General features: G+C 32.9%; 1 protein-coding gene across 1 annotated transcript; it reads left to right on the top strand.

The window, feature by feature from the left end:
* The first annotated feature begins 302 nt into the window (after nucleotides 1-302).
* LOC143045857 (NACHT domain- and WD repeat-containing protein 1-like) lies at nucleotides 303-20,313 on the top strand. Its single transcript, XM_076218664.1, has 11 exons — nucleotides 303-573; nucleotides 1,210-1,256; nucleotides 3,791-3,858; nucleotides 8,032-8,072; nucleotides 9,401-9,526; nucleotides 9,869-10,071; nucleotides 10,488-10,655; nucleotides 11,228-11,411; nucleotides 11,855-12,012; nucleotides 12,927-16,910; nucleotides 18,457-20,313. The coding sequence occupies exons 1-11, from the start codon at nucleotides 528-530 to the stop codon at nucleotides 18,682-18,684; spliced, it is 5,253 nt and encodes a 1,750-aa protein (XP_076074779.1). The 5' UTR covers nucleotides 303-527; the 3' UTR covers nucleotides 18,685-20,313.
* Nucleotides 20,314-26,461: the final 6,148 nt, after the last annotated feature.

Below are 26,461 nucleotides of genomic sequence, written 5' to 3'. Positions count from 1 at the left end.
CCATCCGTTCCTCAATAGAACATAAAGTATTTTTTAAAACCCTTAAACCACAAAAGTGAGGCTAGTACATAAACCAAATACACAATATATGATTATTGGATAACCCTGACAGATGATCTTATTGAATGATTGGTTTAGTTGACATTTCATAACCTTTATCAGCTCTCTGGATGAATCAAATTGTGCTCACAGGTGTTAGAGAAATTGACAAATTTATATTAGCATATGACATAGAAATCAGGAATGTGGAAGTCCCTACACTGTTATTTTGATAATCAATAATTTAAATTTATTTGATAATCATTGGGGAAACAGATTCTTACATTGTTACTCGTGGATTATCTGATTTATTCCATCTTAATAGTCAATAGTTAAATTTTGTAATTTAATAACTATCTCGATTGAACCAATCTGAAAAATTACTGGTTCTAATGTAATAACTATATTTGAATGCTGATATTGTTGTTTTTAAGCAGGTTCACTGAAACTACACAATTGGCATGAATTAACAATTTAATTTGGTCATAATGTCTGCTGGTTCAAAGAAGTCTCCTGTGTCTGCCAACATGCCAGGTAACACTTTTATTATGTAATATGAAGGTTTTTCTTTACTTGTTACAGCCTGTAGATGCATAGCTGAAATTATGAAGAAGAAAAATACTGAAAAATCTTAAAATCATCTTGACCTATCTACGTTGCCATTTTTTCCCCTGCCAAGCTATCTTAGCTACCGGTATATCTACATTATTAAATCAACATATTTTGTATTATTTTTTTCGTCAAACCAATCTATTAAGTTCTGTCATAATTTGAACAACTGTTTTACTGTAAACCACAGAAACAAAACAAACATAAAGGCAACCACAGGTCACATCAAGATATAGGTTAGATAGCTTAGCAGGAAATAACTTAAGGAAAAGACAAATATGAGTATGGTCTGCATAGTAATTTCAATAAACAAACTGGCTGCAGCAAGAAAATGAGAAAGCTATATGAGAGAATCTATCTTAAGAATAAAAACACCACAACTGTTAAAAAATAATGAATACATTTCGTATTCCAAGCATTTTTATTTTTCTGCTGAGATGAACTTCATTGGAAATTCAGATTCTTTATTTTTTGAATGAAATAATGTGTATAAAGAACTAATATTAAAACCTTTTGTTAATTAGATAAAACACATGATAAACTTTTTTTATGTTCTTACAGGTGTGTTGAAGCACAAATCATCTTTTGGTGCAGTTATAAATGGCAAGGTATACCATTATGTTTTATGATACAAATGTATGTATATCTGAATTTCTCAGATCCATAACCAAGACCAAGGTTATTGTATTCATTGACTTTTTTGTCTTGCTTGATGGAGTCGAAAAGAGAGACATAGGTATGCTATTTCCAGGGTGGTGGCGACAGCATCAACAATGTATAAGTTAGTGATATTAGATCTATTTTATGGTGAACCACAAGTTGTAGGTCATCATATTTGGTTTACAGTTGTCTTAGCATTGGCACATCTCATTTCCATGGAGATAATTTGGCCATGTCCCCTCAGTCATGGTCTATTGACTTTGAAACATTTGCTTATTTTACATGTACATGTATTAGTTTGTGATTAGGTGTGTTTATTGGGAACCACTAGTGTAAGGTCAATGATATTTGGTATGCAGCTGTATAAGAATGGGCATTTCTCATTTCCATGGAGATTATTTGGCTCCGTCCCCTTAGTCATGGTCTATTGACTTTCAAAAGTTAGCTTAATTAACATGTATTAGTTTGTGATTAGGTCAGTTGAAGGGGAACCATTAGTGGCAGGCCATTATTGATTGTTATTCAGTTGTATAAACGTTAGTGCATCTCATTTCCATGGAGTATATTTGGCCCCGCTCCCTCAGTCATGGTCTATCAACTTGGATACTTTTGCTTAGTTTACATGCATTCGTTAGTGATTAGATCGGTTTAAGATGAACTGCTAATGTTAGGTCAATGATATTAGGTATTTACATTTATTGGCATTTGCAAGTATCGTTTCCATGGAGATTATATAGCCCCACCCCCTCTTCATGGTTCATTGACTTTGAAACTTTTACATAGTTTACAAGTTAATGCTTATGTTTTGGTTTGTTTAAAGAGAACAACTTATAATTAATGATATTTGGTATCGATGTATAAGAATTGGCACATCTCATTTACTTGGAGATTGATTAGCCATGTACCTCAGTCATGGTTCATTGACTTTGAATATTTGCCTAACTTGTGTAACATGTTGAAGTATTGCTATTTTAATTTCGACATTTGCATAATCAAAATTACAAAAAAGCAAGACATATCTCCACCGTGTATCATCAGTACACCGGATATAGGTACTAAGCAAGCGGGCATGATCGATTTTGACCTTACACGGTAACGAAAATCTATGTTTTGATTTATCAATATTCAATGTACATTTCTCAACATTTGAAATTCCTGCTCCCAAATAATTTTCGATTTTTTTCCTATTCATAAAACAACTTTGATATTCTAATAAGAACAATTAACTTATACATGCGCAAATAGTTGTGAATGTCAACACCAACTTTCAATTTCGATACAGTTGTTGCGAAATTTACATGTTTTATCTGAAAGAAACCTAATACAGGGCAAAAGTAATAGTTACCTATCATAAAACTACCTGCGACTACTCATTCCTTGAAACTTTTTGGGTAATAAACGAGTATGAAAATAAAGTTTTGTGTACGGTGTACAACAACTTAACTATGCACCGTACTTAAGGATTTATGTGGTCAGCTAAACACTGTACACAACGCTTCTTTAGGGATAAAATATCGAAAAATAACATATGTATAAAAGATTTCAATGCCAATTATTGAAACAGCCATACTTTATATTACACACACACATTGACCTAGCTTCTATCAGAAAAAGAGTTGCAATGAATATAGAATTATATCGGATGAGACGAGGGCCAACTTCTCTTACAAGTATTTGCACATGCTTTTAGTAATCCCTCTTGTTTTTGGAAAATAATGAGACATCTCTAATCATCAACCTATGACCAAATAATTTCTAAAAACAGCAATTATGTTTAGATTGAAGTACACATTGATATTATGTGAACAAAACAAAGATTTTTCGTTACCTTGTAAGATCAAAATCGCTCACGCCCGCTTGGTTAGTACCTATATCCGCTGTACGATGATACACGGTGATCTCTGTGATAACAGTTTATTTGGCTTTAGTCTGTATATAGAAGTCATCCAATGAGGTTAGGTATTTTTTGTTCATTAAAAAAAGTATGTTTGCATCTCACAAGTTTCATGTGATCTTTACTTATTTTTTTTATTTTTTTATTTAATTGATATGAAATAAAGAGATATGATTTAGTAACATTTTGCATACAACTTATGCTTGGTGAACACACATGATAATTGGAAAAATAATGCATTTATTTTATTTTTTTTTCTAAAATATTATTGATTGAATTCTTTCAAAGTAGGTGAACATTTGTTGAGAAAGAGCATAAATTGGAAAAAAGATTGCCAAAATCTGTGACATAGCAATTTACTCTAACTTGACCTTAAGTGTGTAAATCATTTTTTGTCTCATCTTTGACAAGTCAATACATGGATCATGTTGCTTCCTCATTTTGAATTGGATAATTTTTGCTGTTGAAAAAAATATTCCCATTTAGGTGCACAAAAGATGAGTGATTTAGATGATTTACTAACTTTTATATTGATGTCATTAAACAAATAAAAAATCTTAAATTAATATGCTACTGTTTCTGTTATAGAGAACAGCGATGATGATAAAGAAACCAACAACAGTAAAAGTGACAAAACCTGCACCACAAATCTTGAAGTATGTTTTAACTTATATCTTCTACAGTTGATCAAGCCTATCCTAAACTTTTTTCAGAAAGATTACATATGAAAATTTGTAAATTATTACTAGGTGTGGGGAAAAGAGCAACAAACCTTGCCACTCTTTCAGAACTTGGGAGATTTCCTTTACATTTTGATATCACCAAATCTATGATCAGATACTGGCACCGGCTTGAAAATTTGGGTTCATCCTTTCCCTTACTAAAAGATGCATATTTAGAGTCAAAGCTATTATTTGAATAAAAAATTCCCTCTTGGTATGGATCTTTAAACTATTTGCAAAAAAAAATTAATGGGGTTGACAGTCTAACCTTTGCAAGCAACTTTAGATTCAAAATTTTAATTAAAAAGTTTTTGTATGAGCACTATGAAATACAGTGGAGAAACCAAATGCATAATTGTGCTGATGGGAAGCTTTGTAGCTATAGCACTTTTAAGACTCATTTTGGTCTTGAAAGATACCTTACTATATTACAATCACCTGAGTCCTGAGCAGAGGAGAAATTTCACTCGATTGCGTATTTCTTCTCACAGACTAAGAATTGAACAAGGTCGCTTTCAGGGTACTCTCCGACAAGACAGAATATGTCTCAGGTGCACCTCAAATGAAGTTGATGATGAAAACATTTTTTAGTCTCATGTACATCATCACAAGATAAGAGAAATTATTTGAATTCCACTATTGACTTACTATGCCCAAACTTTAAGCATTTGATTCCTAGTCAAAAACTGATATGGCTTCTTAATGTAGAGAATCTTGATATTTTGATATCTGTCTGTGAGTTAATTGATGAAGATAAAATATAACTTAAAAGATAAATATTTAATCAGGCTTTCTGCACTAGGCACGAGGTTGGCATGGTGGGGTACAGGACACATCATACAAGTTCTATTACCTTCTTGTTTGTGATATTATTTTTCTTTATTAAACTGGTAATATTTTATCTTTTTTGTAATTTGTGCACTTTGGCATGTCAATTAGCATTGTCCCTTGGTGCCTCTTGCAGTTGTGTCACTTTAAATAGTACTGACTCCTCTGCACCAGGCACGAGGATGACATACCATTTATGTTCGACTTCTTACAATATCTTACAATATCATTAATGTCCCGATACACATTTTAATATGCACCCACCATGCCATATAGCACCGTCCCTTGGTGCCTCTTGCAGTTCAGCTAGATATATTTAGCCTACTCACAGTATTCTTTTTTGTTACTTTCCAGAGGTGTGCCTGAGACAAAGGTTTTATATATATACTAATATGTGATAACTGTTGTTTCTTATTTGTGTTTGTAACTATGTGTTGTTTATTATATTTGTAAAAGAATATTATATTACAATGATATTATATTATGCTCCTTGTGAGCCCATTTTATGGAAATAAAGCATCTTCTTCTTCTTCTTCTTCTTCTTCTTCTTCTTCTTCTTCTTCTTCTTCTTCTTCTTCTTCTTCTTCTTCTTCTTCTTCTTCTTCTTCTTCTTCTTCTTCTTCTTCTTCTTCTTCTTCTTCTTCTTCTTCTTCTTCTTCTTCTTCTTCTTCTTCTTCTTCTTCTTCTTCTTCTTCTTCTTCTTCTTCTTCTTCTTCTTCTTCTTCTTCTTCTTCTTCTTCTTCTTCTTCTTTTTTACCTGAACCATCATAATTGCATGGGAATTAATATTTTTACCTCATGCATCAATTCATAAGGTGCATCCATCATTTCATAAGGTACAGCCCACAATCCATAAGGTGCTTCACTCAATTCATAAGGTACATCACTCAATTCATGAGGTTCATCCCTCAATTCATAAGGTGCATCCCTCAACTCACAAGGTGCATCCCTCAATTCATAAGGTGCACCCCACAATCCATAAGGTACATCCATAAATTCATAAAGTGCACCCCACAATCCATAAGGTGCTTCCAACAATTCATAAGGTGCATCCTTCAATTCATAAGGTGCATCCCTTGATTCATAAGGTGCATCCCTCAATTCATGAGGTGCATCCTTCAATTCATAAAGTGCACCCCACAATTCATAAGGTGCATCCCTCAATTTATACGGTACAGCCCTAAATTCATGAGGTGCATCCCTCAATTCTCAAGGTGCATCCCTCAATTCACAAGTTGCATCCTTCAATTCATAAGGTGCATCCCTCAATTCATAAGGTGCAGCTCTCAATTCATGAGGTTCATCACTCAATTCATAAGTTGCAACCCTCAATTCATAAGGTGCATCACCCAATTCATAAGGTGCATCCTTCATTTCTTAAGGTGCACCCCTCAATTCACAAGGTGCATCCCTCAACTCACAAGATGCACCCCTCAATATAAGGTGCACCCTACAATCCATAAGGTACATCCATAAATTCATAAAGTGCACCCCACAATCCATAAGGTGCTTCAAACAATTCATGAGGTGCATCCTTCAATTCATAAGGTGCATCCCTCAATTCATGAGGTGCATCCTTCAATTCATGAGGTGCATCCCTCAATTCATGAGGTTCACCACTCAATTCATAAGGTGCATACCTCAATTCATAAGGTGCATCACCCAATTCATAAGATGCATCCTTCATTTCTTAAGGTGCACCCCTCAATTCATAAGGTGCATCCCTCAGTTTATAAGGTGCATCCATTAATTCATGAGGTTCATCACTCAATTCATTAGGTTCATCCCTCAATTCATAAGGTGCATCCCTCAATTCATAAGGTACAGCCCTAAATTCATAAGGTGAATCCTTCAATTCATAAGGTGCAACACTCAATTCATGAGGTTCATCCCTCAATTCATAAGGTGCAACACTCAATTCATGAGGTTCATCCCTCAATTCATAGTTTGCATCTCTCAATTCATGAAGTTCATCCCTCAATTCATGAGGTGCATCCTTCATAAGGTGCACCCCTCAATTCATAAGGTGCATCCATTAATTCATTAGGTTAGTTTAAACATATTTATTTATAGTGGATTGGGAAACAAGTTTTGCAACTTATATTAATCCCTTTCCCATTTTTGGTGCGAGTGCTGCCTTGTAGCGGCATTAGCCTACTCTTTTTTGAAATCTACAAGGGTGTCTTTAACGTGGAAGAGATATGGCTCTCTCTTAACATGGGCCAGCCATTTACCGTCCCCTTCCGACGGACTATCATCGTTTCCTCAAGACCATACTCGCAGATGGTGTCAAGGGAGAGCCGGAAATTGAGTTCCTGAAATTTTCATCCCAAACGGGAATCGAACGAGGAACCTTTGTGTTAGTAGTCCGATGCACTAACCACTACACCACGGCTCTCTATTCATGAGGTTCATCACTCAATTCATAAGGTGCATCCCTCAATTCATAAGGTGCATCATCCAATTCATTATATGCACCCCTCAATTCATAAGGTGCATCCCTCAATTCATAAGGTGCATCACCCAATTCATAAGGTGCAACCCTCAATTCATAAGGTACAGCCCTCATTTCATAAAGTGCATCACAAAATTCATAAGGTGATCACTCAATTCATTGGGTGCAGCCCTCATTTCATAAGGTACATACCTTAATTCATAAGTTGCATCCCTCAATTCATAAGGTACAGCCCTCATTTCATAAGGTGTACCCTTCAATTCATAAGGTGCATCCCTCAATTCATAAGGTGCATCACCCAATTCATAAAGCGCATCCTTCATTTTCTTAGGTGCACCCCTCAATTCATAAGGTGCATCCCTCAGTTTATAAGGTGCATCCATTAATTCATGAGGTTCATCACTCAATTCATAAGGTGCATCCCTCAATTCATAAGGTGCATCCCTCAATTCTTAATGTGCATCACACAATTCAAAAGGTGAATTCCACAATCCATAAGGTGCTTCCCACAATTCATAAGGTGCATCACTCAATTCATAAGGTGCATCCGTCAATTCATAAGGTGCATCACTCAATTCTTAATATGCATCACATATTCATAAGGTGCATCACTCAATTCATTGGTACAATGGCACATCTATCAATTTGTTTTATGGGTTACCATTTTTTAATCAAAGTAATAGAATTTGGGATACTTTCTTTTTTTTGTCTGCAAGACCAATATAAAATATTTGATAGCTTTATTATTTACAAGTAGTCCATCTTTCTTCTGTGTTTTGAAATGGTTTGAAAATATTTGTTTATTATCTTTTCTGTATTTAAAGATCCTTACAGAACAATGAAAAGAAGGAAGAAACAAGATCAGGTATATTCAATATTAACAAAATTTAATTATGAGGTAACTAAGGCTAACACCAAAATCAAAGTTACTAAAAGTAGACAAAAAATGTGTGTATGAAAGTGGTTTCTGGATAATAAAAAATGCTTTTTATTAATTGAATTGCAACCTTAATTAAATATATAGTAATGTATGATTAGAAAAAGATCCCTATTGATTTTGAAACCCCTATGTCTAGGATGAAGATCATAGTTACTAGAAAAAAGTACCAAAATTTGTACTGAAAAGGAATTTTTAAGCGTATTTTTTAATGGTTTTATATATACTGATATAGGCTATATTATAGCTGTCATTATATCAAATATGTAGATTTATTTTTTTATTTTTTAACACAGAGAAACCCAGATTCTCCATTTTTATGCAAAATTCTAGTATAATTTTTTTTATAGTCTTTTATTCATATAATTTTGAACATGTACAACTACAACTGTATTATTTTATACCACTTAAGTATACCCTTGAATCTTGTTACATAAGAAGAATCCAAAATATATTTGTTGTACTCTAAAGTGGGATAGTCATGCTAAAGTGCGATGGTCTACGCTAAAGTACGATGGTTGTTTGTTTGCTAAAGTGCGATGGTATAGCACGCTAAAGTGTGATAGAACAAAAGAGAAAGGTTCAAGGGCACTAATGTTAAAAACAAGTCTTTTTGCTAAATCTATTTTGCTATGATATAACATATAATGCGATACGCTTTTAATTTAAGGGTCGTATTGGATAACTGAGGTAGCTTGCCGTTTACACATCCTATTAATGTTAACACATCCCCTTGTCAGTTGCAAATACAAAATTCGGTCATTGTCGGAATAAATAAAATCTATTTGTACAAGCTTTAATTTAAATGCAAGAGAAAGGGGTTGTTGTTCAAGCTTTCCCCTTTTTCATAGCGAGTATTAATTCATGTTATATTTTACTACAATGTATGTACACATTGATGTTTTAATGGACAATTTATGATTTACGCTTGAAAACGTGTGCCTTTATTTTACCAACGTTTATACTCTTCAATAAAATCGACAATATTTTAACGTAAACGTAAACATTAATTTGAATCTGTTTGCTTCCATTATTTATTTCATCTTCCGGCATGTTCATTTTTGGTTAGTATAAGCGACTGTTAACGTCGTAATACAACTACGCTTCATACGTCTATACTTTCGTGGACTATCAGACTTTAGCGTATGGAGGCATCAGACTTAAGCGTAGACTTTCGCACTTTAGGTGACCATTGTACTTTAGCGTCCCCATCGCACTTTAGAGTCCTACATATTTATTGATGCTTTCATTTTCAGACAAACTAACAGATCAAATAAAGGAAGCTGAAGCTAAGTTTGACAAGTTGTTAGAAGGATGTTTGGATGATCTACCTAATTTACCTCATTCTACAGTCAGGATATTCATGAGCTCAACATTTTCTGGTATGTTACTCCCATATTGATATCTGATTTTGTCAAGTTGAATTATAAGTGTTGCCTCAAATAACCTTTAGATTTTTATAGAATTGTGTAAGCATGGTATAATTAAAAGGTTTTGGGATGATAACTAAGTTGGCTATGAGCTAAGATCTGATGATTTTGTTATATTGTTATTTTTCACATAAATCTTTTCAGGTTCAATTTTCACCATTTTCCATTGCATTAACTCAGAGTTGATGCTCTTGAATTGTAAAATTTGATTGATAGATAAGTAATATTTAGATAATTTAATAATCTAAATAAAACTGACATGAGGTTGAAGTTTTATCTTCTTTTTTTGACTAGATATGAGATCTGAAAGAAATGCCATTGTCAGAGATGTCAATCCACTGCTGAAGGAGTACTGTGCCAAATTTAACCTTGACTTTCAGTTTGTAGACATGCGCTGGGGTGTAACAGAAGATAGCCAAATTGACCATTCCGTTGAGAAAATTTGTTTGTTGGAAGTAGAAAATTGTCAGAAGATTTCTCTTGGTCCTAACTTTATTGTAAGTAAAATTCTGAAGAGATATTTATTTTATCATATCGCACTGAAAGGCTTATCATGTCTTCTCCTTGCTTTAGTTTTGAATGAGAAAATTATGAGATTTTATGAAATAAGTTTTGATTTATTCAAAAAGTCTGAAAACTATTCTATATAAGGGGAGATAACTTAGATAATTTGATTTGACAAAGGAATCCTATCACTCAGCATTCATTAAAATCACTTGAATGCCTTGTACCTCCTTTTTAAATATAATTAAATAGAGTTTAAAGCATATAGTTTCATGAATATAGAAATGCAAGAAAACATATATCTTTTGAAAATACTTTAGCTTATCCAGCCCAATTAAATACTGGGTAATTGTCTTTGGGGGCATAGGAGGTATATTTTTATTGGTTGTTTGTCTTTTATTTATAATAGCTATTGTCAGGAGACAGATATGGTTTTACACCAATACCTACAGAAATTGAGAAGGAAGAGTTTGAAATTATAAAAACATTTGCAGAGAAAGAAGCAGAGAACGCTGCATTGCTGGATATTTGGTATCGACTTGATGAAAATGCTAAACCACCCAAATATATTTTACAGGTAGTGTATAAGAAAATGTGGCAGTTATTGGTTTATTATCTTCAATATTATTACAGATAGAGATATACTGTGAACAGCCTTTTATAGTCAATTTTTATTAACAATTTTCGTAAATTTATTGTAAATTTTTACAAAATATTTTCCTCTGAAACTAATGGGCCAAGTTCATTATAGATAGAGATGATTGTAAGCAGCTAAAATGTTCAGTAAAGTAAGATCTACAAAACACCACCATCATCAAAACACAATTTTGTCATGAATCCATGAGTGTCCTTTGTTTATTATGCACATAGACCAAGGTGAGCGACACAGGCTCTTTAGAGCTTCTAGCTTATTCATTAGTAGAATTTGTTGTTGATTGCAATTTTTTATCATATCTGTTCAATGCAATCACTTGTTTCTTAGACTAAGGACAATTTAGAGAAAGACATATTGTTGAAAACTGTGTGTTGACCTCTAGGTGTTTTTTTTTATGTCATTGGGTTGCTGTCACATTGACATATACAAAATGTACCAACTCATCTTATTTTATTCTAATTAGATAATTTGGAGAAAAATATTTTCCTTTTCAGCCAATCAGATCACAGTTTACATTTTATGGTGATCATTCTGTTGGATGTGAAGAACTGAAAGCTAAAGACACACTTGGTTGGGAGAAAACTTTCATGCTTCTACAAAATATTCTAAGACAAGCAGTAATGCAATGTAATGCAGCACAACTTAGTGAAGAGAAACTTCATAATTATTTTAAATCAGGTAATTATTTCCAATAATAGATATAAGAAGATGTGGTATGAGTGCCAATGAGACAATTCTCCAGTCACAGTTTGTAAAAAAAACCAACATTATAGATCAAAGTACAGTCTTCAACACGGTGCCTTGGCTCACACAGAACAGCAAGCTATAAAGGGCCCCAAAAATTACTAGTGTATTTCTAATCAAAAGGGAAAACCATTGAAGATGTAATTTTTGATGAATTTATGGCATCTTATACATGTATTAGAATATGAACTAGAATGGGTTGAAATTGCTCATTTGTCATCTTTTTCTTTCATTCAAATACCTTTGGTTTTTATGACTTTCCATAGTCAAACAGTCACTATGTCAAGTACAAGAAGCAAAATTATTTTTTTAACTCTTATAATAATTTATGTACCAGGGAAGATTTATTTTTGTTTATATCAACATTGTTCTTTCAGTTACTGAATTAGAAGTAAAGAAAGGAATTCTGACTGCTGATAAACCTGAAATGCACACAAGTGTCTACCAAAGAATATTGTTGGGATTAGACATTGACAAAAGTAGAGATATCACAGCTGTAAAGAGATATTTTGATACTAACATGGAAAATGGCAAGGTAAATTCTGCTGTAAAAACATTAAAACAACCAATGTTTATAATTAGGAGGGCAAGGTAAATTCTACTGTTATAACATTAAACTAACCAATGTTTATAATTAGGAGTACATTTTTGATGAATTTCTTGAATAGAGAAAGTCAATGAACTTTTAACTCACTTTCATTATCAATAATTCATATCTATTTAGTAAACAATACAAATTAAGCAATAGGTTACCCTTATGGACTTTGTACAAAACACCATAAAGTTTTGATATCGATGACATTGACCATATTAAGTAGATATCAACAAATTATGAATCAAATGTCTATCTGCTACAGTTATCTTTATAGCAATTTAGTTTATCTTGGTTCATCTGCTAAAGGTGTCAATACAAACAATATCAACTGTATATCCCTATATCATTCTTCATTCTTAACTTAATTAGCTTGATATGTCTTGTTTTTATTCATTGTTTAAGTTCATCAATATTGATTTGGTATCTGGGTTTGGCTTAGACATATATGCCTTTATGTGGTCTTCAAATTTTTAGGCCCCACCTAGGGGCATTATGCGTGTCCATTTGTTCGTCTGTCTGTCCGTTCATTTGTTAATTCGTCCATTCATTTGTCCATCTGTCTCACTTCAGGTTAAAGTTTTTGGTAAATTTTAAGGTAGTTTTTGATAAAGTTGAAGTCCAATCAACTTGAAACTTAGTACACATGTTCCATATGATATGATCTTTCTCATTTAAATACCAAATTAGAGTTTTGACTCTAATTTTACAACCCTGTGAATATAGTAAATGATAGTTCAAGTGGGGCATCTGTCACGCTCTGTGTACTTTGGACACATTCTTGTTTGTATGTATATGAGATCTCAAAAAGCATTCAATACCCTTTTTAACATACTGCATTAAAAATATCTTTTCAGTTGATAATAAATGATCAAGTCAAGTTACTAAGAGGGAAAATGGTTGAAGAAAAAGTTCCATTTGCCTTAAAGAAATCAAAAAGAATTCATCAATATAATCTTAATTGGTATGAAGGAGGAGTTGATCCTGAAAAACATAAAGATCATTCTTCATACATCAAACAGCTATGTGATGATCTCATTCAGGATGTTTCTGAACTTATTGATAAAGCTAGAGAAGACCAGAAAAACCTAATAAGAAAACGGGAATTTTACATGAGCTATAATGAAGTACTTCATCATCTGCATTTTTGTAAACTAAAATGTGAGGCTTTCTGTGGTAGAGTTGATGTTTTAGAGCAAGCCAAACAATATATTCTCAAGGACAAATCTAGACGGCCTCTTATTTTGCATGCTCCTTCAGGTGGTGGGAAAACATGTGTTATTGCCAAAATTATGGAAAATTTACAAGTGTGGTTCAAGAAGGAGCCTCACATTGGAATTATTAGATTTTTAGGCACATCTCGCTACAGTTTGAACATATATGATGTACTTTTTGGACTCTGTGGACAACTTGCTGACTGTGCTAAAATTATGATGGAACCAGTAGGCTACAAAAATATGAAGAACATGCTAGAATATATGCCAAGATTCTTGCGTCGAGTGTCAAACAAGGTGAAAAAGCCAATTGTTATTCTTCTAGACTCTCTTGATCAGCTGTCTTCAAGAGATGATGCTTTTATATTAAAATGGCTGCCAACAGTCCTACCAACAAACATAAAGATGATTTTGTCAACATTACCACAGGAACATGAAATTTTGAACACTCTGCAGACAATGTTTCCAGATAACACCAACTTCATAGAACTGCCTAAACTTCCAGATGATACAGGATTTGAAATGACGAAAAAATATCTAGCAAAAAGGAAGAGAGCTGTTACTCAGAATCAAGCTAACCAAATCATAAATGCATTTAGAAATTGCAGAGGGCCTTTGTACCTTAAACTGGTCCTAGATGAGGCTGTAAATTGGAGTTCTTACATTTCAGATAATGCTTTAGTTTTGCAAGATTCAGTACAAGGAGCCATAAACCAGCTGTTTGACAACATGGAAAAGAAATTTGGACAAGTCTTGATTAGCCATTCTCTAGGTTACATTACAGTTGCCTACAATGGAATTTCTGATATTGAATGGGAGGATGTGTTATCCTGTGATGACGAAGCACTGAATGATATCTACCGCTATCATAATCCGCCTGTCCTTGGCATTGTACGAATGCCACCGGTACTTGTAGCAAGGATAAGATATGACCTCAGAGAATATATTGTAGAGAGAAGATCATTTGGAAAAACAACTCTGAATTGGTATCATAGGCAATTCTTTGAGACAGCTCATGGAAGATATGCAACTGGCAGTGCAGGCAAAAAATTACACAAAGTATTGGCAGAATATTTCATTGCCAATGATGGTATTCAAAGGGACATAACCCTACACAGAAGAAATATGACAGTGGAGAATGCAGACAGACAAGTCACAAAACAACCACTTGTTGTAAAAAATAAAAGAAAACTGATAGCTGCCCCATATCACATTACCCATGGTGGAGATCAGATAGATCCTTCAATTGCCAAGTCAGAATGCTTTTGTAATTTGAAATTCTTGACAATGAGAATGCAAGCCCTGCCTTTATCAACCTTGGTGGATGACATGACAGAATATTTGGACAAAACAGATGATGAAGAGGTGGCCTTCTTGAGAAATTACTTCCTTGTCTCTAAATCAGAAAACTTATATGGTATCAACTTTGCCATAAATCTACTGTCAAGGTTATACATTGCTGAGAATCAACCATATCTTCAGGAATTACTTCAACAAGCAAAAGATACAGTGTCCTGCAGTAAATCTCCACTACTTATCCCTGTATTTCCATGTTTGGCGCCAAGAAAAGACTCTTCAACAGCTCTATTGAAGACCTATAATGATATAAATAATATCGTTTCTCATGGTACAGAATCAGTTTTGATGACAAATTCTAGAGTCAAAGATTCAGATGGAGCATATTATTCAATTTATGATGCAATCAATAATGAAATTTACCAATTGGATCAAAATAAAAATTTCAAACCCATAATGCTACCCATACTTGATAAGTCAGAGAAAAGAGTAATCCAGTTAGGGAAAGATAGTTTGCAGACTTTCCATCTACACAATCAGCTGTCAAACCAGTATATGTTTTCTAAAGTTAGTAAAGATATTGGAACCAAGAAATGTTATCCAATAATGAGCTGTCTCAGTACTGATTCCCTACACTTAACAATACTGTTCAGCAATGGTGATGTGCTAACGCTAGATACAAACAGTTTTAAAAAGGTTGACTTGATCACACTGGTAGAAAAACCAGATAGTGTTTCAAACATCATAACTACAAATGAAGAAAATCTAAAGGTTATCTTGAGTATAAGTGCAGAAAAAAAGGGAAAGAATACAAGTAGTTGTGTCAGAATCCATGCTATTGGAAGTACAGACAATGGAAAGATAGTAAACACTAACCATACTTTTACTAAAGGCCTTGCTGCAGTTGGATATAATGAAAGTCTACTTGTTGGAAGTAGTAATAGGGAAAATAGAGGAACTTTGACGGTTATAAACTTAGAAGATACCAGTATAGCTATTGATAAAGATCTCTCTTCTAAAGTACTGCAGTTATCTGTGGCACATTCCCATGCACTGGCGGCCATTTGGTTGGAACAAGGCTTTGTAGCTGTGTATAACATCTCTAATGGGGAGGTTGTCCAACAATTGAATGTAATAAATACTATAACTAGCTTTGGAGTGAGCTGGATGAATGATTTAGTTTTCATTGGTGACAACCAAGGACAGTTAATTATGTACAAATCTCAGACAGGGAAACAGTTTGGAAATTTCAAAGCTGATAGGGATGAAATCATCAAAGTCGCAGTACTTGAAGATCAAGTTGTTACTGTGAGCAAGGAAAATACAGCTAAGGTTTGGGAGTTGACAACATTACTTACAGCTAATGTCAATAAGTTATCCATTGTGGAAGTCAGTACAGAGGGATCTGATTTGTTGGCACAGAAAGGTATTGTTGGTTTTGATATTGACCTAAAAGGACACTCCATAATAACCGCTTCAGAAGACAGAAATCTGAGGATCTGGTCTGTAGATAATGTGAAACTACAAAATAAAATCCGCATTGGAATCCTTGGTCAAAAAGTATTAGCAACAATTAACTCAATGTGTATTGTTTTGGATAGAATTACCAAGACCCTGAAAATAGTGGACATTAAAAAAGGAGCAGAAAATATGGTCACCCACAATGTGTTAAATTTTTGCCAAGGAAAAGATTGTAGGACATTGTATCTAGTGAAATCTGCAGAAAACAACCAATTTATAAAAATCATTGATGTAGGACTTCTTAAAATTAAAAAATCATTCCTGTTGAAACAAAATATTACTACTGACAGAATTGATCTCGCATTGAATGATTCTGAACGTTTTTTAGCAATAAGGGTGAAAGTTAATGAGAAAGAATATGAAGACATTTTAGCAGCATGGCAAAAACAAAGTTGGCGCAATGCTGGGTTTATGCCTGAATCTCATAAACACAGGTTTTATGCTGTTGATCTACCCCAAGCTACAGGTGGTCTAATGCCATGCAATAGAGTTTTGACCAAGACTCCACATTTAGGACAGATTATACAGCCATATAAAGGCAACGTAATGATGATCACTACACGTCGCTTTGTTTGTTTCTGGGATATTCCTACTGGCAAGTGTGACTATAGAATTATCAAGAAAGAAAAGCTTGGATTTTTGTATCAGCCAAAACATTTGGATGAACCTCCCTATATATTAAATATGGAATGTAGCCAAGATGGTCTTTATGTTGCAGGTGGTTCAGAGGAGGGATACATGCTTATATGGGAAACCAAAACAGGTCTGCCTGCAGGAGGAAATGAACCTAAGAAAAGGCATTCAGCTTCGGTAGGTTAAACTCTTTGATCTTGAATAACTTTAAAAATATAATTTTCTAATTGCTGGTTCTTATAGTCTTGCTTTTATGGAGTCAAAAAGCTAGACATAGAATAATGCTGTTTCCTGTGGGGTGTCAACAATGTATTTGATTGTGATTAGGTCTAGTTTATAGTTAACCACAAGTGGTAGGTCATTGATATTTGGTATGCAGTTGTATAAGCATTGGCACATCTCATTTGCATGGTGATTATTTGGACTTTCCACCTCAGTCATGGTTTATTGACTTTGAAATTTTTTTCAGTTTACATATATTAGTTTGTGATTAGATCAGCTTAAGATGAACTGCTAATGTTAAGTCACTGATATTTTGTATGCAAATTTATTGGCATTTGCAAGTATCATTACTATGGTTAGTATACATCCCTACCCTCTCATCATGGCTCATTGACTGTTAAAGGGATCGACTTACAATAAGTCAATTGTATTTGGTATGCAGTTGTTTTTATTGGCATTGGCATATCTCATTTCCATGGAGATTGTGTAGCCATGTACTTTCAGTGACTGTCATGATTTATTGACTTTGAATATTTGCATAACTTACATGTTAATGTATTAATATTTTAATTTCAAGATTTGCATTATCAAAATAACAAAAAGGTGAGACATATCTCTGTGATAACAGTTTATTTTTGTATGAAAACATCTTTAAATGTTACTTAACTGTACCTGAATGGTCCCTAGGGTATCTTATATTAAACTGTATCCAAGGATTTGGTCCATCAACAAATATGGCTGCTTTTGCTTAAATAAGAACATAGGGGTAAAATGCTTTTTTCTGCTCATATCTCAAAAATTCAAAATTTTTCTTTTTTAGAGAAATAATTTTGGAGTTATTGCCCCTGAAATGTAATTTTATTTTTTAAATTTCATAATTTTGGGCTTTACCTCAAAAACCAAAACTGTTCAATGAAAAAATAACTGACATCCGTACAATACTCAGGAGGTAAAGTTCTATTTTCTTTGAAATTTTCATAAACTTTAGACAGTTCATTATTGAGTCTTTGTCCTATATAACAATTTTTACCAAGTTTTAAAGTGTTTTTATCTTGGATAAAAAAAAATAAAAAACAGAAAAATTCTGAACAGGAAAAATGACCAGGACAATCAGATCTTCGAACAAGTCACATGGACAAAATCAACCTTTGACTTTCTTTAAGAGTTTTTCCCCTCAAATACGATTTTTTTACATATTTTTGCACTTTTAGTATATACTATGACAGAAATTGTAAAAGCCAAGAGCTCACCAAAATATAATCTACAAATAAGTCAAAATGACAAAAATAAACTCTTATTGGTTTCATTGCCCTAGAATACTACTTTTAAGCCATTTATTATGGTTTTGGTCCCAATTAAATGATTGACTGAACTAAAAGTGTGATGATGTGAGTGAGACATGATCTGCCTTCTGGACACATTTTCATGTTAATTATAAGATAAATAATTTCATTTGTGCCTTTAATTTATCAAATGATAAGTTTTGATGTTTATTATGCAGGTGGTTCATATCACAATATCCCCAGATAGTAGATGGGTTGTGTCTAGCTGCCTAAATAACATGCTGATTCTCTGGGACATCATTACTGGAATAGATGTGGCTAGTCTGAAGATCCCCTCAGATGTCCAACAGATGAAATTTACAGCTGATTCTAAACACCTGGTAATAAATACAGGGTTCCGTAATACTAGGATGTTAGTTTACAGACTTCATACTGGTGAATCATAACTCTAAACACATGGTAATCAATACAGAATTTCGTAATACTAGAATGTTAGTTTACAGACTTCATACTGGTGAATCATAACTCTAAACACATGGTAATCAATACAGAATTTCGTAATACTAGGATGTTAGTTTACAGACTTCATACTGGTGAATCATAACTCTAAACACCTGGTTATAAATACAGGCTATATCCTGGTCACGGCACCATGATATTGTGAAGGAAACAAAAGTTGTAAGCTGTATGATTGTATTGTAGTAGCCACATTCAGGTATAGAGTGACAACAGCTTAATAGAATGAAGTTCAGGGGCGGATCCAGCCATTTTAAAAAGGGGGGGTTCCTAACCCAGGACAAAGGGGGGGTTCCAATTACATGTCCCCATTCAAATGCATTGATCGTCCAAAAAAAAGGGGGGGTTCCAACCTCTCTGGATCCGCGCCTGAAGTTACAATAAAAGTTCCTTACCGACGTCCACAGGACGTCATGTTAAAGTTTGTGGGTTTTTCAACTACAGGGTTTTCTAATACTAGAATGTTAGTGTACAGACTTAAAACCGGTGAATCATGACTCTAAACATCTGATAATCAATACAGAATTACTAGAATGTAAGTGTACATTTCATAATGGCGAAACATGACAAAAAAATATAAATATTACTTAGTATAGGATAAGAATCTGTGGAATGAAATTTGTTTAATTCATTCAAGCTGAAATAACAATAATTTTGTAATGCAACAAATTTGTTATTTATTTTTATACATGTATTTGGCTAGGATATACATATGAAATGATACAACAGGATTCCATAGTATCTTAGCTTCCATGTATAACCAGTATTTTTATGTTAAGGGAGTTTGCTTCTCAGTTTCAAAATAATTAACTTTCAAAACACTAGTTTATATTGATAGGGGATTAATAAAGGAATCAAAAGAGCAAAAAAAAAATTAAGTCAATGTGCTTGTTTTTGAGATATTAGCCATTGAATTTTGGGCTGGATAATATTCTCTCTTGACTTTTCATAGCTTTATCAAGTTCTAGTTCTCAAAACCTATTAAAAAATAATTAAAATTTTATAAGACTTTAATAGATGGCTTATCATTATACATGTAAAAGATATTTAAACAGAAAAATGGTGTCAATGGACAAATTATTTTAAGACATTCCAATGGATAAAACCAGAGGATTTCGAAAATCTGACAAAAATCCCAAAACATGACCAGCAAACTTCCTTAATTTTGAAACTGTCATATTTTTATGTTTTGGTTTTTTTTGATAGTTTAAACCCTTCACAGTCCAATTTATTTATGGTTTTCACCTACTAGAAATAGATAAACAGCACATTGACAAATGTTATTCCCTTTTCAGTATTTTCATCAATAATGTATAAAAAGTTTTTTTTAAATGTTCCAAAAAAATCTATTTTCATGAAATTTGCATCATTAAACTCAGAAATGTGTGTTGTTTTGTAATCTTATTTTTATGTCATATTAAGATAAGTCATTGGAAGCATCCATTGCAGAAAACTACAAGAAACTTTAAAGAAAGCTATGAAAATGAGCAAGATTTTGAATATTATTATGTTCCATTTTTTCAGGCAGTCCTAAGTAAAATTAAACTCTCCTGGTTTGGTTTTTTTTTTGTTATCATGCACATTATATGAGCAAGCAATAGTATGTATATATGTTGTGTACAAGATGTAAGTTTGTACAAATTATAATTTGTACATGATTTTTGTACTAGTTATAAGTTTTTTTACACCTACCTTCTTGCAACAGGTGATACAGGTTAGTCTTATAAAATGTACCAATGTAATGTTTTAAATTCAAATGAATATACTTCAACCTAACATTTAGTGATATTCTCCTTGTCTCCAAACTGCAAATGATGATACATGAATGGTTTAAATTCTAATTTTATTATTTTCCATATACCATATTCATATCCATACAAAATCTTTGTGTGGTCTTATAATGTTTTTGTATCAATGCTCAGTATTAGACTGTATCATGAAGTTCTGAAAATATGACAGAAATATGCGAAGCAAAAAAGACTGTATGCTTACATCATCCATTTTTGTTCAGCAGGTCATAAAACACTGATAACTTGTACAAAAAGTCTGTACAAATTATAATTTGTACAACATTACAACTTGTACACAACATATATAACACTGTGTTCAGTTTTTGAAATGTTTTTTCCTTCACACGACTGTAATCACAGGAAAACGGGTGTCCATCCTTAAAGGTTTATATCAGCAATGTCTGGAACATTTTCAAAAGTCAACTCTCCTGAATTACTTTTTTCAGGAGTTATGTTTTTTAGAAATGAAAATTAGATAAAATAAAAAAAAAAGCATTGTTAGAGTTTTCATGTGTAAAGAAATTGTATATAACATGTATTGTAAATCAATTCATCATATTTGATACTGGAAGTATACTCAAATAATTTTGCCAAAATTAATATGATATTCCCCATTTTACATCTTTCATCATTTTGTCCATATTTTGCAGCAGGAACTCTGATATTAATTAGTTGTCATGATACCATAAAACAAAAAATCCTAGCACAGTGCATGAAGTCTGGTGGACAGTTATCTCATTTATCAATCATACAACATTTTCTTTTTTTTTTATTAAAAAATAACTCACTTAAACTGCCTCCATCACAATTTAAACATTGTTTGTTTTATTCCACTGTTATGGTATATTTTATTACCAATAAAGTATTTACTAATTCACAGGACTTCTGGTGTTACATTTAAGCCATCTATAGTTAATGGAGAAAGTGTCCAAATAACTTCCTGAGTGTTATATCCATATGACTGCTAGCTAGCATACTACTTGAATAAAAAAGAATCATTGCCAGAACTATGAATAAAATATGGCATACTATATGATAGTGGCTCTTCTTCTGGGCTTGATCAAATAACATTTTTTATATTCAAGTACTTATGAAATGTTGTTACAAATATAAATGAAAAGTTCACATTGGAGAATTTGTGAAGTTATTTTTTTCAGTAATTGATTTTCATTCTCAATACCTTCGCTGTAATATAAGGATCTGGGTAAATGTGCTTATGGTTCTATTGTCTCTTAATTCATGTGTATTTCAAGTTTAGTTGGAAAAACACATTCACACGCTATCACAATCAGGGGAATCCGACCAATCATGTATATAACTTGCAGTAAAGAGTAGATCAAGAGGTTACATGGAATAGAACTTTAACATTTCTACATCATTTTGGATTTCTTGAAAATCTAGTTTAACCCATTCATATGTGCAAAACTTCTCAGATATTTTTAGTTCTCTTGTTCTCTGTTCAATCTATTCACCTTTTTCACTGAAGGGTTTTAATGCTGTCATGAATGAAAAATATAGTACAGTGTTTGATGCAATAACAACCTATTATTGTAATTTTAATACTCTTTTATGTTTTACTTAACTTGGAAGTTGAAACTATTTTGTTTCATTTTGGTTATATAGGCATTGGTATGGATATTTTTTGGGAAAATGTGTTTTGCAGGCGATAATCAACACAGAAACATAGCCTTTTTTTCTTTTTTAGTAAAATTGAAGTGAATAAACTTGATCTCTTTCAATTATGTCCGTCTCTGCTTAATATTATGCAGTATTGTGGTATTTAAACATTCAAACTGGAGTCACAATGCCATGGCTAAAAAAAACGAAAAAAAAACATAAAAAGACCAAAGAGGGTATACAACATTCAAACTGGAGTCGTAAATAAACACACAATGCCATGGCTAAAAAAAAAGAAAAAAAACATAAAAAGACCAAAGAGGGTATACAACATTCAAAGTATTGTGGTATTTAAACATTCAAACTTTTTTTAGTAAAATTGAAGTGAATAAACTTGATCTCTTTCAATTATGTCCGTCTCTGCTTAATATTATACAGTATTGTGGTATTTAAACATTCAATTCTACATTGGCTAGAGGTATAGGGGGAGGATTGAGATCTCACAAACATGTTAAACCCCGCCGCATTTTTGCGCCTGTCCCAAGTCAGGAGCCTCTGGCCTTTGTTAGTCTTGTATTATTTTAATTTTAGTTTCTTGTGTACAATTTGGAAATTAGTATGGCGTTCATTATCACTGAACTAGTATATATTTGTTTAGGGGCCAGTTGAAGGACGCCTCCGGGTGCGGGAATTTCTCGCTACATTGAAGACCTGTTGGTGACCTTCTGCTGTTGTTTTTTTCTATGGTCGGGTTGTTGTCTCTTTGGCACATTCCCCATTTCCATTCTCAATTTTAAACTTGAGTCGTAAATAAACTCACAATGCCATGGCTAAAAAAAAAGAAAAAAAACATAAAAAGACCAAAGAGGGTATACAAAATACTACATATAAAATAAAAAACTGAGTAACACAAACCCAACAAAAAGGTGTGATCTGAAGGTTGGCAGATCCTGCTTTACCCGTCTTGTTGCTCATACTCTATAAGGAATATTGTTTTATCTAAGAGAAAGATATTTCATATGCAGACGCTGCTGGAATGTTGCAATATAGAAATTAAAAACTCATTGAAATCATCACTTTTGTCATAAAGTTTTCTTCTTAACCGATCCTCATCGTGAATTCTAGATGTTAGTCAATATATGAGGCACACTGAAATGTGTCTGTTGTGTCCTTTATTTCAAGTTCGATGCGATAGATTTGTTCAACATAGTCACCAAACTTTAAATTATTTAGTAAGAGCACAGTGGAAAGTGAAGTTAAAGGATATCATGCTAGCTTCTTTTAACTCTTCTGAAGACTGAAGTTCCTGCATGAAATCAGCCTCATATGACAGCAGGAACAGGTCGACAAGAAGAAACACTCACAATGCCATGGCCAAAAAAAGAACCCCAAAAAAAAAGAGAGTATACGAAATACGACATATAAAATGAAAAACTGAGTAACACAAACCTCACAAAAACAGGGTGTGATCTGAAGGTTAGCAGATCCCGCTTTACCAGTCGTGGGGCTCATATCTGTACGGAAGTAATAGTGTTTCATCTGAGAGGGATAAAAGTCAATATGCAGACGCTTTTGTCATAAAGTTTTCTTCTTAATCGATGCTGATCGTCAATTCTGGATGTTAGTCAATATATGTGGCACACTGAACTGTGTCTCGTGTGTCCTTTATTTCAAGTTCGATGCGATAGCTTTGTTCAACATAGTCACCAAACTTTACATTATTTAGTTGGAAGACAGCAAAAAGTGAAGTTAAAGGATATCATGCTAGCTTCTTTTAACTTTTCTGAAGACTGAAGTTTCTGCATGAAATTAGCATCATATGAAACAAGTCGACAAGAAGAGGAGTTCAGTTTCAGATAATTTTTAGTTTTAATCCGAGTGATATTTTACAAAGTACGATAGACAAGATAATTGTATCTTTAAATGTATCTGTGGTATACTTTATTTGAAGCCTGTGTTAAAGTCAACATATCTGTACACAGGAAAGTGAAATTAAAGGATAGAGCCAGCTTCTTTTCTTTATTTTTTTTTTTTTTGTTATGAAGAAGCTTCTGTATTAAGTCTACGAATAAATGATATGTATTAGTTACCATGACATCATAGATTTTTAATCAGTGGAGAGTAGATAAAAACGTTAATAGGGTTCGAAGGAGTGGTTTCAAATTAATCACTTGAAACCTTTGGTGCAATAGCTTCCTTGTAAACAGCAACCCTCTATGAATCAAGGAAATCATGATAGATCATGATAAGCTTCAATAAACCGTTATAATCTTCAGTGGAAACATATGGCAGTTTGCCTTATTTACCTTAATATAAAAGATAAAAAGTAAAATCACAAAAATACTGAACTCAGAGGAAAATTCAAAACGGAAAGTCCCTAATAAAATGGCATAATCAAAAGTTCGAACACATCAAACGGATGGATAACAACTGTACTATTCCTGACTTGGTCCAGACATTTTCTTATGTAGAAAATGGTGGATTAAACTGATTATAGCTACCTTAACCTCTCACTTGTATGTCAGTCATATAAAACAATAGTGAGCCCCATTTAGTTGTTTAGTTCCATCTTCTGGACGAAGGAGTCTAAAAAAATGGGGGTCATCGACATAAAATCTTTTGTAACAAACTCTGTAAAGATATATGTGTAAAATATATGAAAGGACATAGACGAAAAGAAAATAACAATAAAATAAGCCATGACATAATACCGGTTTTAAAAAAAACTCCGGTTGTTGTTGTTTTTTCCTTTTTCCTTTCAACTTTATCATTCAATTCTTTAACTAAAACAGTATTTTCTAAATGCATTGTATATAAAAGGTTTTATCTGTATGAACTGATTCGGAAATATTCAAATTTTATATAAATATCGTGTGAAATACTTCATCAGGCCAAAGGCAGGTCGTCAAGTTTCAATAACTACTACATGTGTCATGATTTATAATAATGCTTTCTCTAAATTATATATTCATGCTTTTTCTGAATTAGATATTCATGCTTTTTCTGAATTAGAAATTCGTTCTTTTTCTGACTCAGATATTCGTGCTTTTAAATATTCATGCTTTTTCTGAATGGCTATTTAGTTTTTCCATATATTTGAATGTCCAGCATGGTGTCGGTCATACATATAATAACACAAGTTGTTGAGTAAATATCTATCAAAGATTAACGTCAGTGCGACGATATACAAAACAAAAGAAATCTAGAGGTCAGACGTCCATATGCATGTCTTCATTTGAACTTTGGCGGATAGCTGTCTTATTGGCAAATTGCCGCAATCATCCCACATTTCCTTGTTTTTATATCTGCTGAATGCGGTTTCTATTGTAAATATGCAAATGTTCATTGAAACTAACAAAATTGGTACATAATATTCTTAAATGTAAACTGGCACCAACAAATGTATATTTCTAATTGTCTAGCTAAGACTTGCTAAGAACCACATTTAATTGCTTTGATATACAAGTTTCAGATTGGGAGATGTTCTACTTATTATAACTTATCATTTATTATTCCATATAGCCAGTGCGAACTCATTTTGCATATTTGTTGCTAGTAGCCAAACAATTGATAAATGTAAAGAAAGGGATATTTTACGTAAAAACGTATTGTTATACGAATACCCGACTTAAAATAAATCTTTTATGCTTTATGCATTATGCTAAGACGTATAGTTTTGTTGATTTAAGGTAGTATGGGTGTCTTCCTCCATCTTGGATTGTAAAAAACAGAGAACCAAAGGTCCAGATTTTCTATCAGCAAAATTTGATGCAGGAATGCAGATATTTAATGAAAATTTTCATTTAAAAGAACCAATTTATAAGAATATAACTTATAAATATTAATATCTTTGCAAATTTTGATTAATTTTGGTTGGTTTTTTTTTTATTGGCATTTAAAGGGGAGGTAACTCTAAAACAGTGCATTTTCTGAAGGAATCTACATGGAATTTTCCTATTTTGTATTTTAGCCGGGAAAAACGTACGGTGACCATATCTTTTCTTTTGATATTCTCAAAGCATTGTCTGAAAGCTATCTTTTCCTTAAGTATCATATGTTAACAATTCTATCATTTGGTTCAGTTTCTAATCCCAAAATGGTGTTTTTGCCTGTATAATCCATACAAAATGTGTCATTTTGTCACGTCTTGTAGCTTGAGAAAATGCGCGGTGACCTATAATTTTTATTATATTTTTCAACATATATCAATAGATACTACGTTTTGGCAAAGTATGAACAAATTTTATCATTTTTATTTTAGACTCCCATACCACCTTAAATGCAACTTTAGTTAAGCAAA

This window comes from Mytilus galloprovincialis, chromosome 9 (genome assembly GCF_965363235.1).
Source record: "Mytilus galloprovincialis chromosome 9, xbMytGall1.hap1.1, whole genome shotgun sequence".
NCBI lineage: Eukaryota > Metazoa > Mollusca > Bivalvia > Mytilida > Mytilidae > Mytilus > Mytilus galloprovincialis.
The sequence above is the reverse complement of the archived record's forward strand: the minus strand, read 5'-3'. Positions and strand labels throughout refer to the sequence as shown.